At 38.7% G+C, this 14,677-nt stretch overlaps 1 protein-coding gene across 7 annotated transcripts in view; it reads right to left on the bottom strand.

The window, feature by feature from the left end:
* Positions 1–1,804: 1,804 nt before the first annotated feature.
* The window catches only part of PLA2G4A (phospholipase A2 group IVA), a 109,339-nt gene continuing 96,466 nt past the window's right edge, over positions 1,805–14,677 (bottom strand). For all 7 annotated transcript variants that reach the window (XM_085231119.1, XM_085231117.1, XM_085231120.1 and 4 more), the window contains 4 exons: positions 9,579–9,763; positions 6,936–7,131; positions 6,583–6,740; positions 1,805–5,123 (listed from right to left, as the gene is read on the bottom strand). In XM_085231119.1, coding sequence (XP_085087245.1) covers positions 4,992–5,123; positions 6,583–6,740; positions 6,936–7,131; positions 9,579–9,763 — 671 coding nt within the window. In that variant the 3' untranslated portion in view covers positions 1,805–4,991. The remainder of the gene's footprint in view (positions 5,124–6,582; positions 6,741–6,935; positions 7,132–9,578; positions 9,764–14,677) is intronic.

The following is a 14,677-nucleotide window of genomic DNA, read 5'->3' as shown; positions in this document are numbered from 1 at the left end:
CAATCCAACATCCACAGTCTACACAGCAGATTTTGAGAGAATCTGCCTCCAAACATACACACGTTTGGGAAGAACTTCCTCCAAACATAAAGATAGGAGTGCCAAGAAGAAAAAGAAAGGCTTCTACAGCGACCTCAACCAGAAAAGGAAAGTCCAGGAAGGCATACCCACCCAGGGAGAGACACAGGCAAGCTGGTAATGATAGACAAGGATAAGGCTGAGGTACTCAATAACTTTTTTGCCTCAGTCTTATCTGGTAACTGCTCATCTCACAGCCCTTGAAAGATTGGTTTGGAAGGAGTGAATTGGGGAAGCCACATCCCTCTCACAGTGAGCAGGATCTGTGTGACCACTTGAGGAACCTGAACACATACCAGTCTATGGGTCCTGATGAGACGCATCCCTGAGTCCTGAGGGAACTGGCTGATGTAATTACCACACAGTACCTCACAACATCCTTCTCTCCAAATTGGAAAAATACGTATTTGATGGGAGGACTGCTTGATGAATGAATAACTGGCTGCAGGATTGAGTCCAGAGACTGGTGGTCAATGACTCCATGTTTGGATGGAGATCAGTGACGAGTGCTGTCCCCCAGGGGGTCAGTGCTAGGATCAATACTCTTTAATATTTTCATCAGTGACATTGACAGTGGGGTCAAGTGTACCTGCAGTAAGTTTGCACGACACCAAGCTGTGGGGTGCAGTCAACATGCCTGAGAGACGGGATGGCATCCAGAGAGACCTAGACAATCTGAGCAGTGGGCCAAAGAGTACCTCATGAGCTTCCATAAATCCAAGTGCAAGGTCTTGCACCTGGGTTGTGGCACCCCCACTATCAGTACAAGTTGGGGGATGAAAGAACTGAGTCCTTTTTGCTGCCAAAAAGGACCTGGGGGTACTGGTGGAAGGCAGCTGGACATGAGCCAGCAGTGTACCCTCACAGTCCAGGAAGCCAACCATATCCTGGGCTGCATCAAAAGAAGTGTGGCCAGTAGGGCAAGGGAAGTGATCCTGCCCCTCTGCTCTGCACTGTGAGACCTCACCTGGAGCACTGCATCCAGATGTGGAGTGCTCAGTACAGGAGAGATATAGACCTGCCGGAGTGCATCCAGAGGAAGGCCACAAAAGAGATCCAAGGGATGGAACCCCTCACCTATGAGGACAGGCCAAGAAAGCTGGGGCTGTTCAGCCTGGAGAAGGCTCCATGGAGACCTGAGAGCAGCCTGTCAGTATCTGAAGGGGAGCTACAGGAAAAAAGTGGACAGAATCTTTAGCAGAGTCTGTGGTGACAGGACAAGGGGAAATGGCTTCAAGCTTAAAGAAGAGAGATTGTATATAAGGAAAAAGTGTTTTACAGTGATGGTAGTTAGGCACTGATGTAGGTTGCCCAGAGATGTGGTGAGAGCCCCATACCTGGAGACCTTGAAGGCCAGGCTAGACCACATTCTGAGCACCTGATGGAGCTGTGGAAGCTCCTGTACATTGTAGGATGAGATGACCTTTAAAGATCCCAGGGCTAAAACAGATCAAGAGTTAGGAGAAGGAAGGGGAAGTGGCAAACAACTACACTTTTAGGCTAAGCAAAAAGTTGCGTATGTTCTTGGTTTCACATCACTTGTCAGAAGTGGAAGGGTTTTGTACAGTTTATTTCTTCACTTCTACTCCTCCTTCACATGATTTTTAATGTGCTGGGTAAGACTAGAAGTCTTATCTGTCTGCTGTACAGCTGACCTGCAATAGGTTTGAATCTGTAAACTGCTCATCATACCACAAAGGATTTTTCTACTTCAAGTTTACGGGCATAAAATTAAAAGAGGTTTTATTGAGACTGCTGTGAGATTACAATTATGAACTTGGCAATGAGCTTCTGGGGAGTCAAAGACATTTCAAATGTTTGAAAATGTTGGAACAAGGTTTTGTTCTGATGACTTTGGGTTCAGCAGAAGCAGAGAAACCACTATCCTTGCAGGCAGACAGCACGATCCCCAGTGAGAAAACAATGTCCTTGTGTTTGTGAAGTACCTGCAGGTGAGGTGAGGTGCTCTCAGCTTTCAGCAGACAGAAGCAACAAACCAACCGCTATTTGATCTGAACAGGTTTGAAGGAATAAACATGTTGGCTTTTGCCAGTTTTTTAAGGAACCTGAGATTAAAGACAGCAGAAATGCAGCACCCAAACCCACGCTGCAATCAGATGTGCACACAATAGCACAAACTATCCAGTATTGTGGCGGTAGCAGAACACAACAGCAGGAAAATGACTGAAATGCTGTTTTCACACATGGGACTGCTTGAGGAAGTTGTGTTTCTAACATAACTGAAACATAACATAACTGACTTAACAAGCAAAGCCTTGAATTTCTTCCATGTGAGCTATCCCAAGAGCTTCCAGATACAGAGCTGTTCCATAACCTTCACCGAAAAATAAAGTGAAAGCACCACATCAGTGATCAAAGTCAAAACAGCAGGCGCCGAATAGTTAAGTGTTACTTTTTGTGATAACATGCAGTAACATGAACTGTATAACGCATGATAAAACACTGCCATAAAACAGAGAAAGTACATACTATAAAATACAAAGTATAAAAACTATCATGTTAACAGAAGGAAAAAAACACAAAGAAAATATTACAATAAAATCATGGTACCAGTTTCTTCCCGTACTGCAAAATCTATTGGAAAAATGTTTAAATTATGCAGCACTAAGATAAGTTACTTTTATTTTTGTTTTTGATTTTAAACATGCATTAACTCAAACAGAAACAAAACCTATTAAACCTATTAATCAATGCAGAAAATGTTATTAATTACCAAGCATCGCACGCAGATTTAAGGAGGGATGATGCAGTACCTATTACATATTATAATTACTTCCCTTCTCCCAGGCTTAGAAATGTTAGCAATTAAAAAATATCTCAGCTATTCACAACAAAATGAGCAGTCACTTAATTAGCACAAATTTTGATAAATGAGCAGTTATTGTAAAAGTTGTTTTGTCAGAAAAGTATCAAACAAGATCAGACCTGCTTCAAATAGTCTTTAGTCAAAGTGATGCTACTCCTTGTGACGACTGCCTCTGTGTCTGCTAGGATACTGAAGGCCCTCTCAGAATGATAAGAGGGTCTGTTAGCATCAACAGAAATCCTGAGACCAAAATCTCCCTTATAGCTCTTGCAAGGAAACGCTCGTGTGACCACACTCCTGCAAACAACTTCAACTGCATGCCTTGTTTTCACTGCAGTGAAATTCCTAAAGAGTGCTTTTCTTCTCCATCTGCTGATGGCCAAGCAACTCACAGCATAGCTGAGGATGGTTTTTGTCCAAATCTCTACAAACATCTTTTTATGTTCTTCACTGACTCAGAGACAGTAAGTCCACCTTTGACTACAGTTCAGTCCCTGTCACCTTCTCCGAACTACACAAGAGAACAGGTGACAAAAAATTGCTGGGACTGCCAGGTACATCTGCTGAGCATTAATCCCATGAAAATAAAGAAATGCAAAGAGAAACCAGCCAAGCACTCCCCAAATGTGCAGCTCTCGCATCTTGCTCCCATATGTGCCACCAGTGGCCCCATCAGCTCCTTCTGCTCTTTTCTATGTTACATACAAGCTGATTACATTATTTTAAAGGAGGCTGGAAGTCTATCAAGCATGACTGTATTTTTCTCTATATTTGGTTTTTAACTAAAATTACTATGAAGACTTTCATCGCTTTTTCAGATGGTACTCAAATAACCTATATCTAACTTAAAGTCTTTCATTATTGAAAGTACTAAAAATAGACTTCAAAACACAGCCCTTAGCAGATTAACTACTTCACGTTCTTACCTATGAATATTGTATTTATCCCTATTAACACTGCCACTGTTCCCTTGCAGAAATGTTATGCTTTTAATCATGACATGCAAAATCATTTTTAATTTATCTGGAAATAATTTGTGTAGAAATACATGAACTAACAACTACCTAGCACACAGATGCTACTAGCTAAAAAAACCTCAAGCAATGAAATTTTGTGGAACAAGAGAGAAAAAGGAAATGTAAAAAGCTGGCTTTTTTTTTTTTCCTTTTCTTGATGGATGCATATATTCTTAAATGTCAGTCAAGCAGACTTTGATTTTTGTGAACACATATGTGACTCAAAGATTCAAGAGCAGATCCTTTTAAATAACCATTACAAAAGCTCTACTAACATTAATAACCAGCTAAATACCCTGCTTATAATCTCAAAGTTCTCACTTTTTTAATCTCAAAGATTTCACTTTTTTTGATAGGCATTTATTATCTAATGTTTGCTGTTAGCCACTCAGTCAAGAAAAGCAACACATGAAACACAGTTTGATGATGGAGTTTTGGCTAGGTCAATACATCCATGTTATGGGTAAGCAAAACCCCTTCCAGAACAAGAAATCAATCTTAACAGCGATAACAAGCAGCCAAGTGACTTACATTCAAGAGAAGTGCAGGGAATAGCAGTAGTAATTATTGACTTGTCAAAGTAAAGCTGAAGGAAATCTCACTGATGCAATCTGAATGGAATCAGGGTCCATGGTAAAGAACTCATCTGTATTATCTCTGTTAGTAAACTTTTATTCTGTTGTGTTTCTAATTCCATCTCACATTTCAGAAGATGCCAGTTTATATCAACTAAAAATGAGACAACTGTCCTACTAAGAGAGACCAGTGTTTACACTTTCCTAAGATAAAAAATAAAGACAATAAACTCAGTGACTTTGTAGTCATACCAACCTAAGTACATAGCTTTTAAAATATGGATATCAATACACTGAAATGCTTTGAATGTTAAAAAAAGAAAGAAAATTAAAAAAAGGAAATACAAAATAACATTGAAAATTCACAAGAAAATGTTTTCAGGAGTTGAGCACAGCCCTTGTTTTCAAGAGCAGTGTTGCTCTCATAATGTCTTTCTGAATCCAGTTATAAAGATGGAATCAGTTTCTCGAAGCAGCAGACCTATGACACATTCTCTACGTATGGCTGTTATTAAGATTGTTCTTATTAAAGAATCTCCTTGCTTCAACACTGCTCAGTGACACAGAGCAGCGAGATGGATTTTCCTTTCTGTATTCAATGCTTTCCATCATAGCCTGCTTGATCACCTGGAAAACATTTAACAACATGTCATTCAGGAAAATAACTAAGTTTCAATGATTTACTAATTGATAAAATTCATAGAAAAGACTCCTTCAGATCTTAATGCCTGCTACTCCTAATTTCATCTCTGCTCCAAAATTCAAAGTGATTGCTGAGTATCATTATGAGTTCAATTTCTTTACTGCATAACACACTGATCGAAATGTAATTTATAGATCAAGCTATGATAGCATACCACCAATGTCAAAGAAGTCACTTAGGAACATAAACCATCTGAAGCGAGTGCCAAAACAACACTGAAGGGTAAATCAAAACAATGCAAAAATTCACAGTTAAATAATGCATGAAATCATGATTATCTTGAAAGATTGTATCCTTGCTTTTGCTTTCTTGGTCCCAACATAGCAAGGTTTGCTCACTACACTGGAAAAAAAAAATCCTTTCTTTACCACAGATGATACACCTGTGAGCATGGAAAGCTACTCTACAGATAATGTGGGAACTGGGTTACCATGTTACAGCTAATACCAATTAAAAAGTATAATTAATTGCTGGGAAGTTAATGGGGAAAGAAATTTCTTTACAGAAGAAGTTTTATGTCCCCTCTTTTTTTCCACTTAGAAAAACACCATACATAAAGGCCTGGGTAAAAAAATCCTGAACATAATACTGCATATCCTACACAACCACCTTTGCTCAGTTACCCTGCAGGGCTTTTGATCTTCAAATGACAAAAACATCACAGAAACCAAAGTAGAATGGAACATGAATGGGAACAGGTCCTGACAAGCACAGCGTCAAGCGCTACGGGAAACTCAAGACTACACTTCAGTAGTTCTATGTGGAAGATGGCCATAATATTAGGTCCATCTTCCTAGACCTGAAAATATTTAGTCTTTTTTTATCTGCTTGGCAGCACCTCCTGACCTTTTCAGCAGCATATTTGCCTCACAGTTTATGGACAGAGGATCATATACTGTAATGCTTCCTATAAAATTAATATTACAGTACTTCAGAAATAAAGGTTAGGTGAGAAGACCAAATTCTACTCACCCTGTTCTCACTATGCATCCCACCCAACTTTCTTCATGTAATTCCAGTCACTGTATTACCTACAGTGACCTGATTCTCCACTTTCCTTCCCATGCTGGAAGGACACAAGTCAATCATACCATAATTTGTTGTGTGTGCACCCATAATCAGCACATTTCTACACAAACTCATATAGAACCTACCTTGAGTTTACTCCAGCCCCCAATGGCTATAAAGGGTTTTGATCCAGCTTCAATTTTGAGAACAACAAGGGGCACAACTAAATAGAGGAAGCACCATGTACATCAAAATTATCAGGTAAATACTGAAATAAAACCTTCAGTATGGCTGACAAAGGGCTTTACTCAGATCATCTGTTCCCTTTTTTAACAATCTAGATTCCTTGAGATCCTTCAACACTGGTATACATACATCTAAGTTGTTGAGGGTGTTGAACTCCATTAAATCGTGAAGCCTCTTGAAAGCCTCATTGGGATACTGGAAGTTGAAGGTAGAGAATGGTGTATTAGGATCATCAAAAATGTCAAAGTCAGCAAAGTCCTTCTCTTCCTTTGTCTCTCTTGGAAGACCTGCATACAAAAGCAAAACACAAACACAATCTAAGACTTACCATCTTACTTTTTAAGGATTCCTTGGAAATTTTTAATCATCCAATCAGACTTAGGATACATTTTAAAGACAAGAAATTTCTGGTCTATAATCACTTTGTCATTAAACATTTTTAAAGGAACAGCTAGATACAGCATCCCAAACTATTTGCTCACCTGGAGCTTTGTACTTCCGGAAGTTGATGTTTGCCAGTACAAAATGGATTATGGTTGGGCAATCCTTCTCCGAAGAGGTATCCTTTGGTTTAAAAACATAGCACTCCTTCAAGCCCTCGCGATCAAATACATTTGGATCTATTTTTGGGAAAGGAAGCTTGTTCATTTTGGCCCATTTTTCAGCAAGTAAAATTTCCTGAAAAGAAACAAGATGCATATTATTTCAATGCACTCATTGAAAAGTAGTTTTTTTCTTTAGAAGGATACAGTTCAACCAGATGTCAGTACTAGAAGCAATTTCATTAACTCATACTTCTTTACTGCAGAAGAACTGATCAAGCTGATCTTTGCACAGAAGATCCAGTACAGCAAACTGAGCAACTAATTCAGTCTGCCCAATCTTCATCACCTGGGATGATTCACAGGAAGGAAAGAATTGGTCTGTCAAATAAATCTTCATGTGAATTTACAGAGTTGACAGGTAGAAAAAAAACATTTGTAATTTTACTTCCAAACTGAGTATCAGCACTATGGAAACCAATGAGAGTTAATAAACACAAGTCCACGCATTGTTATGTTCCCAGTCACATCACAACACAGGGGAGCATTTGAAAGTATGCTAAGAGTCTAGAAAAGAGTCTTTTTTTCCTTCTAACAAGTCAGTAAACAAAATAATTTGCAAATAATGACTCAAAAGCATTTATGAGGGTGTGCGAAAGGGAGGGGAAGGAAAGTCAACATATTCAGTCTTGGTTTTAAATGAAATAGGACCTTTCTTGAGGCAAATGTTTTGGATGCACAAGAGATTAAGAGATAGTGGGTATAAAATGATAAAATGATAAAACAAGTGTGGAGCCATTAAATTCAGCTGTCATTTTCCAATGTGCTAGAGTACTAAAAGTGTATCAGAGTGCTACCACAGACAGAACAAGCCCAACTGCTGAACTGACATCTACTCTTTGTAGCACTATGCACAGCCAGTAGACAGAACCGGTTTCTGTCCTTTAGGCCATTATCATACAACCTCTGCTTGTGGGCTGTATGTGCATTAGCTAGAGATACGCCACTGCTTTTATTACACACATATTTGTGCTTCAGGAACAAATGAACCATTCCCTTCAACGGTGGTTTTACCGTTTACCACTAAAATTCCAAGGCATCATTTAATTTTCTCACCGTTTTTTTTTGTAAAATGAGTTCACCTTTTCAAACTTAGAGTTTACAGAAAAACTTTCAGGACACCATCCAGGTATGTTCACCAAAAGGACACAGAAAACTGCAATGGATTGAGATAGAAAGCTGAACGCATAAAGAAGAGTGAAAAAACAACTACGTATAGCCTTCTACATAGACCCCATGTGCAGAACATAAAAAAGAGTGTAATAAATGTTTCAGAGGAAATGACAGAATTGTATCAGTAAATCCAGCTGATACGGAAGGTAGTCATGACAAATAAGGAAAGAAAATTTTAAATGAATAAAAACTTAGAGGAAGAAAGACGACTCTGGGATTGAATCAAGGACAGATGAAAGGTCCTGGCACTACTCCAGTTCCTCTCAGAGTTCTACTCTTCCCAGCAGCCCCCAAGAGACGTGGAGATTATGGAAATTATTCTTTTCTAGTCCTCTTGTTTTTCTCTGCATTTGAAAACAGTGATCTGGAGCTCATTTTGCTACAGATGTTATTTTTTAATGTTGTTTTGAGGTTTTGTTCCTTGATAGTCGGAAAGGGAAAAAAAAAGCTCTTTCTTTGCTCTAATTGAAAGTTGGCTGTAAACCAACAAAGAACACCAGGTGTTTCTCAATTAGCATGCTTTCTTGGTTTCCTTAAAAATTATTTATTAAAATTCACTCGGGTTTCAAATAAACGTTCCCTCTTCTTTAAGACCCTCACAACAGACTATGAAGTGCTGCTGTTTCTTTAACAGCTACCAAATCATTCAACATTAACCTTTTTTGATCAGCTGGAGCTGTCTGGATGCAGAACTTGTACAGACTGCGTGACCTAACAGCCGTGCTTTCTACACCTGCTAAAGAAAGTAAGCAGGTGTATTTATTCTGTATTTAATCTGTATTTTTCTGTGGTTTTTGCTTTGGCATGAACACATTCAGGGATACTACTTAAAACAGCACAGGGATTATCCTAGAGAGATAAAAATGAACAGTTAGTTTCATTTACAAAATGTTATATATTTAGCAATACCAGAGTAGCTGAGTGAAAACCTGTTTCGACAAGGCAACGACAGAAAAACATCTTTTTTGTTTTTTGTTTGCATCACAGAACAGCTGTACAGAGCTAAAAGCACAACAGTAAACTTAACTGTTAACTATTGATATAAAATCTGCAATTCAGCGTGACAGCAAGACTTCCATAAAAAGCAACACAGCTACTATTCCAAATAGTGGTTTGCAGAGATGCAAATTACATTCTTCTACTTTGTGTCACTTGTCTTGTGTGAGTCATGTAAACAGGAACTGAGGCAGAGTGGAATATTCTGCCTTGGTGTGGAAACAAGTTGCTTTAATGCTGCAGACAGACAGAATGGCCAGCTGTAATCATTAAGTGTGCAACCAGTCCAACTGGAAAAATAAAATTTAACTTAAATTTATTAATGCGAATAAAAGAATACCGTATCTTTCTTACTTTGAAAGGCGGACTGGAATCACTTGGCCTTGCTGAAAAATCGAAAGAGATGATGAGATCAACTCCTCTTTGAGGTCTTAGGATAAGTGGATATGGAAGGTTAAATGTGAGACCACTGTCCACAATGTGAATCTTTTTGCTCTTCACATCTAGCGGCTCATATATCCTCTCAAACTCATCAGGATCTACGCAGAACAAAGGAAAACAAAACAAAACAGGAACACATCAATTAAAAACTGCAATTTTGATGGAGTTTTTAATGTTTCCCCAAGTAATGAAGAATCTACAAACTTTAAAATGCTCAATATTCCAGCTAGCCATTAAAAGAACACATATATAACCTTAAATCTCATTTTAAGAACTAGAGAAGGAGAAAAAGAAACAGAGTTGGGATGGGCCCAGTAGGTCATTTACAGCAACACCCTGCCTCAAGGCAGAAGCGGAAGTGGCTCAAGGAATAACTGATGAGGACAGATGCCCAGCTTTAACCCCCTTACCAGCTTTATCCCTTAACCTGACAACACATGACACAAAGGAAAGTGTTTGTGGGATGCCAAGATAGAATCCTAACATACATCCCGTGCCCTACAATCCCTGCCTAACCTTCTCCCCAAATTTCTCACCGAAACCTTCTGTTCTTCCCAGCTCCTCTTCACCCAAATAACTGGAATTCTCCCATAGAGCTTTGGGGCACTCCCTGTCTATGTCTGTTCCTGACTGTTCGGGCTAACAAGTCAAACAACTTGCTTTTCAACCCACTCCAAACCTCATGACCTCATTACTGTAACCCATATTCACATATGAAATTAAGCAGTGGACAGAATTAGCTACTTACTGTCATCATAAAATAGTTCCTATGCCTAATGTTTTCAAACTAGACGACCTAATTTAAGATTCCTTCCGAGTCAAGTCATTCCATCAATGTCCAAACAGAGGGCTGAGGAAGATGTTTTCCTTTCAATCCCAATATTCTCTGGGTGCAACTCAGGAAAAATCAAATGAGTTTTGGCGGGCGATTTTGTGCTTATCAATCCTCTGGATATCGTTAAACTATGGTTGTGAGTAGTTAAAAATTTGCTCCTGACAATTCTTTCTAGCTCCAGATTTTAAAAATATTTCTGATTTAGCTGGCTTAGCTTTTTGACTAAAAACAAATGACAATATCTATAGAGGGCAGTGTAATCTAAGCAATGCTGAATAGAATGCTGTAACTATTTCTTGTATGATTAAATTTACTATCACCTACCTATTACTGGTAGAAATTATCTGAAAGAAAGATATTTTAACATGAAAAAAGAAGATCAAAACTGATTCAAATTCCAATTTGAAAGAACAAACTTCTTTCTTCATTTCAGGATCCATGAGAAAAAAATACTGTTAAGAGCAGCAAAACATCTCTGATCATATATTTTGTTAGTTCTGTTATTATTATTAACTAAACTGCAGTTGGATAAGAAATGACAAAAAATGACCCACCAGTTTCCTAATATTTGCTCTGATTCCTATAAGAATCTTCAAATTACTGCTTGGTGCTAAAGAGCTAAATAAGAGACTTATTTTAAAAACAGGTATATTTCATACCTGTTAATTAGCATAAATCAATGAAAATATACTAGCATTTATCGAATTCCTTACAATCCAAAATCTGCCATTAAAAAGATATACCTACTACACATATCCCTAGCACAATTAAAACAGTTCTGATCTCCCCCTCCTTTTTTGAAGGATTTCAAACAATTATTTATTTTAAACCTTTGTTCTTGGTAGAATTCCCAAAAATTGAAAAAACATCTTTGGTCAAGTTTTGTATTAGATTTCTTTATAAAACTTGAATTTGAAGCCAAAGTCAAGTTAACAGTGATCTTTTAAATTAAGTTTGTACCACCTCCTGTATTTTTTTATACTACTGCATACATAAATCTCCTACCAAAAATAAGACAGCTCTATGGAGACAGCGTTCATGATTCTATCTTCCAACTTATCATAACTGTTAAGATACTTAACAGGATAAAGCATTGTAATATCATCACTGAATTTATAATGACCACATGGATTGTTATCATTATTCATGGACTCCTGTAATAACAGGAGAAATTCACTTTTAGACCTTTTTCTTTTTATCACAGTATCTTTTAGAAGTACATTTGATTTTTGAACTGAGAAGTTCCAAAACATAACCTACATCCATGTTGTGTGTCCAGAACTAAAAACGCAGTGAAGATTATCCAGTAGTTAGTTATTTTATGTTAACGTCCTGAACTTAAGGGCAGACTCAGCATGTAGTTTGGTTGGATTTACACAATGGAGATGGAGGCCAGCAGTAGAACCAGTGAGATAAGACAAGCAGCCAGACTGAACCACGCTGAATGAAGCACTGCTTACTTTATACCCTATGCTGCAGTTATTTTAGAGGGCTGGGTAAGAAACCTTTGTTCTTTTTATATTTTACAACACATGCTCCCAGGACAATCACACAACGTACTCCTGTATCCCCGCTAGGTCAGCCCACCATTATGCACCAGAGTGAATGCTGAAAGGAATATTTATGCTTTGAGAGCCTGGGATGTGAATTTTCAGATCAGGCAGACTGCTCTTCTGAAAGTTGTATCTGTATGACGAGAAGCTTTCAGTTCATGGAACAGCCAACAGAGAGAAGCATGAGATGCTTGCCTAATCTGCAGCAATCGGATACACAGCCAGCTTGGCAATAAATAAGAGCTGCTTGGACATAAAAAAAGACTGTGCTCTAGAGACCAAATTTTGTCACAGATGGCAGCTTCAGTGCAAGTAAGGGCGATGAAAAGGGCATGCTATTGACGTGCATCTACTATAGCAGAGTTTCCATAAATAATGAAGTAAGGAAGTGGAGATTGTAAGTTGTTGTTTTTTTTCCCTATTGTTATTCATCTGGCATTTTCTCAAGGAATTTTGGTGTGTTGTAATATTAAGGCACAGAAATAAAACAACTCTGAGTTCACAATGTAACTGCTCAAGAAATGTAAACTTTTAAAGCATATTTGAAGTCAGTTAAGAAAACTCTCAGCACAAATGGAATCCGTAGCAAAACGATGCCAAGTATTTTCATTATATAAGCTGGGAATGTAAGCACCAAAGAGACAGAATTCCCAAACTACAGCACACACATGAAAAAAACAAAATCAGAATACAGTTCAAATACAGATGCTAGGCTGGCATTTTTACCAATTTACAACTCTTACTGTGCCCACTGCAAGAGCAGTTTTCTCATGTACACTCTCTGCTTCAGTGCTTAAGGAGTTAGATGCTGGCCTGCTGACTTAGGCAGCAGTAATCCCGCTGATTGTCAGAAGAACAGAATCTGGTCTGTAGGAATGTTTCTTTCTAAGCAGACTGCACACCCCTGCTGAACTCCCAGAGCATGAGTTGTATCTGTGAAAGGCTTGAGATTACTGGAGATGTAAAACATTACTTATATCCATTTTGATTATTTACTTTTCTGTTTGGGGTCTGTCAATAAAAGCGAAGTCCAAGCAATCCGGACTTCTTTGTACTCAAGCTGCTAGGAAAATTCCTACTGATAGGAATAAATATGCAGTGCTTAAATGCATCCAGTGCCATGGTAATACATGGTATTTCAAATTCGTTCCTAAGTTTCCTTTCTATCTATTCCTCTGGATTCCCAGGTTCTTACATCTATTAGCAAAATTCACCAGCAGCATTAAAATGTTGATACGTTCTGCACTACTGAGTGATGAATTTTTAGATTAACTACTGACATTTTGTGCTTTGTTTTGGCTTTTTACTACTCCTGGCTACACTGGGGCCATTCACAGCTGTTAGATTTCAGTTGTTAATTCAGGTTTATGAGTCTGGGCTCCCAAAAATATTAAAAACTTGCAGCTATAGCAAACTTCCACCAGACATTTTAGCCCAAGAATTTTCAGGTAACAGACGGTCAAGTAATTGCTTTGGAGGAACAGACTCATTCTGTCAAGCCTGCATTTTACTTCAACTGAAATTAAAATCCAGGAAGCTGATAGTTGATGTTGAAGATTATCCACGTGTCTTAATTATGCAAAATTCTCATCAACTGTCACTTTTTCCAACCATAAATTTACTACCCGCTTTCCTGCCTCTTTTAGAACCACTATAAATATTAAGATTACCCCGTTGTAAACACCTCTGAGATGGCAAAAATATTTAGAAAGTGGAGCACAGATGGAAATTACTATACAACCACTCAAAGGGATTTGTTACATTAACAAATACACATTAGACAGCGCCTGCTCCTTAAGCTTTTAAACGACATCTGGTATTTACTATTGCTTAATGACTGACTGGGACAATCTATTTCCTCTGGATGGAAAATAGGGGCTGCAGTGACTGTTATAACGTGGGATGGTTGACAGTGCTGTGCTGCCACACAGGAACATGGAAGGAACAGAGAATGGCAGCTCCTTGACTTGAAAGATGTCAACAATAATCCACAAGCATTGCAGTTTGTACCACAGAAACTCCGCACTCTATCTTGACTGTGACTTAATTTCTCTATAGGGAAAACCACATCCATAACGCAGTGCTCTATTCTCTACTAAGGAAGAAAAAAAGTGCACCAGCGCCAAAAGAAAACTCAGAAATTCAGAGGCTTTCACTCAGCAGAGTGTAACTAACACTACCTATGGGAAGTCTTCGAAATGCTAATTAAATGTGACACCTAATTCTCTGCACCTACCGTCCTATTCACCATGCAGTTCATGCGGGGGGGTGGGGAAGGCACTGAACAATTTCTGCAAATTGATTTTTTTCTTAAATTCAAGTTTGCCACCAGCATGCTTGCTTCCCGCTTATAACAAGATGAAATTGGCAGGAAGGACCTTGATGAGGTTGAACAAGAGCAAGTGTAGAGTCTTGTACCTGGGAAAGAATAATTACATGTAGCAGAACAGGTTGGGGGCTGACCTGCTGGAGAGGAGCTCTGGAGAAGGGCCTGGGGGTCCTCTGGACAACAGGTCGACCATCAGCCAGCAGTGTGCCCTGGTGGCCAAGAAGGCCAGTGCTATCCTGCAGTGCATTACATGGAGCGTGGCCAGCAGGCTGAGGGAGGTGATCCTCCCCCTCTG

This window comes from Meleagris gallopavo, chromosome 10 (assembly GCF_905368555.1).
Source record: "Meleagris gallopavo chromosome 10, MGAL_WU_HG_1.1, whole genome shotgun sequence".
NCBI lineage: Eukaryota > Metazoa > Chordata > Aves > Galliformes > Phasianidae > Meleagris > Meleagris gallopavo.
This window is presented reverse-complemented; position numbering and strand designations above follow the sequence as displayed.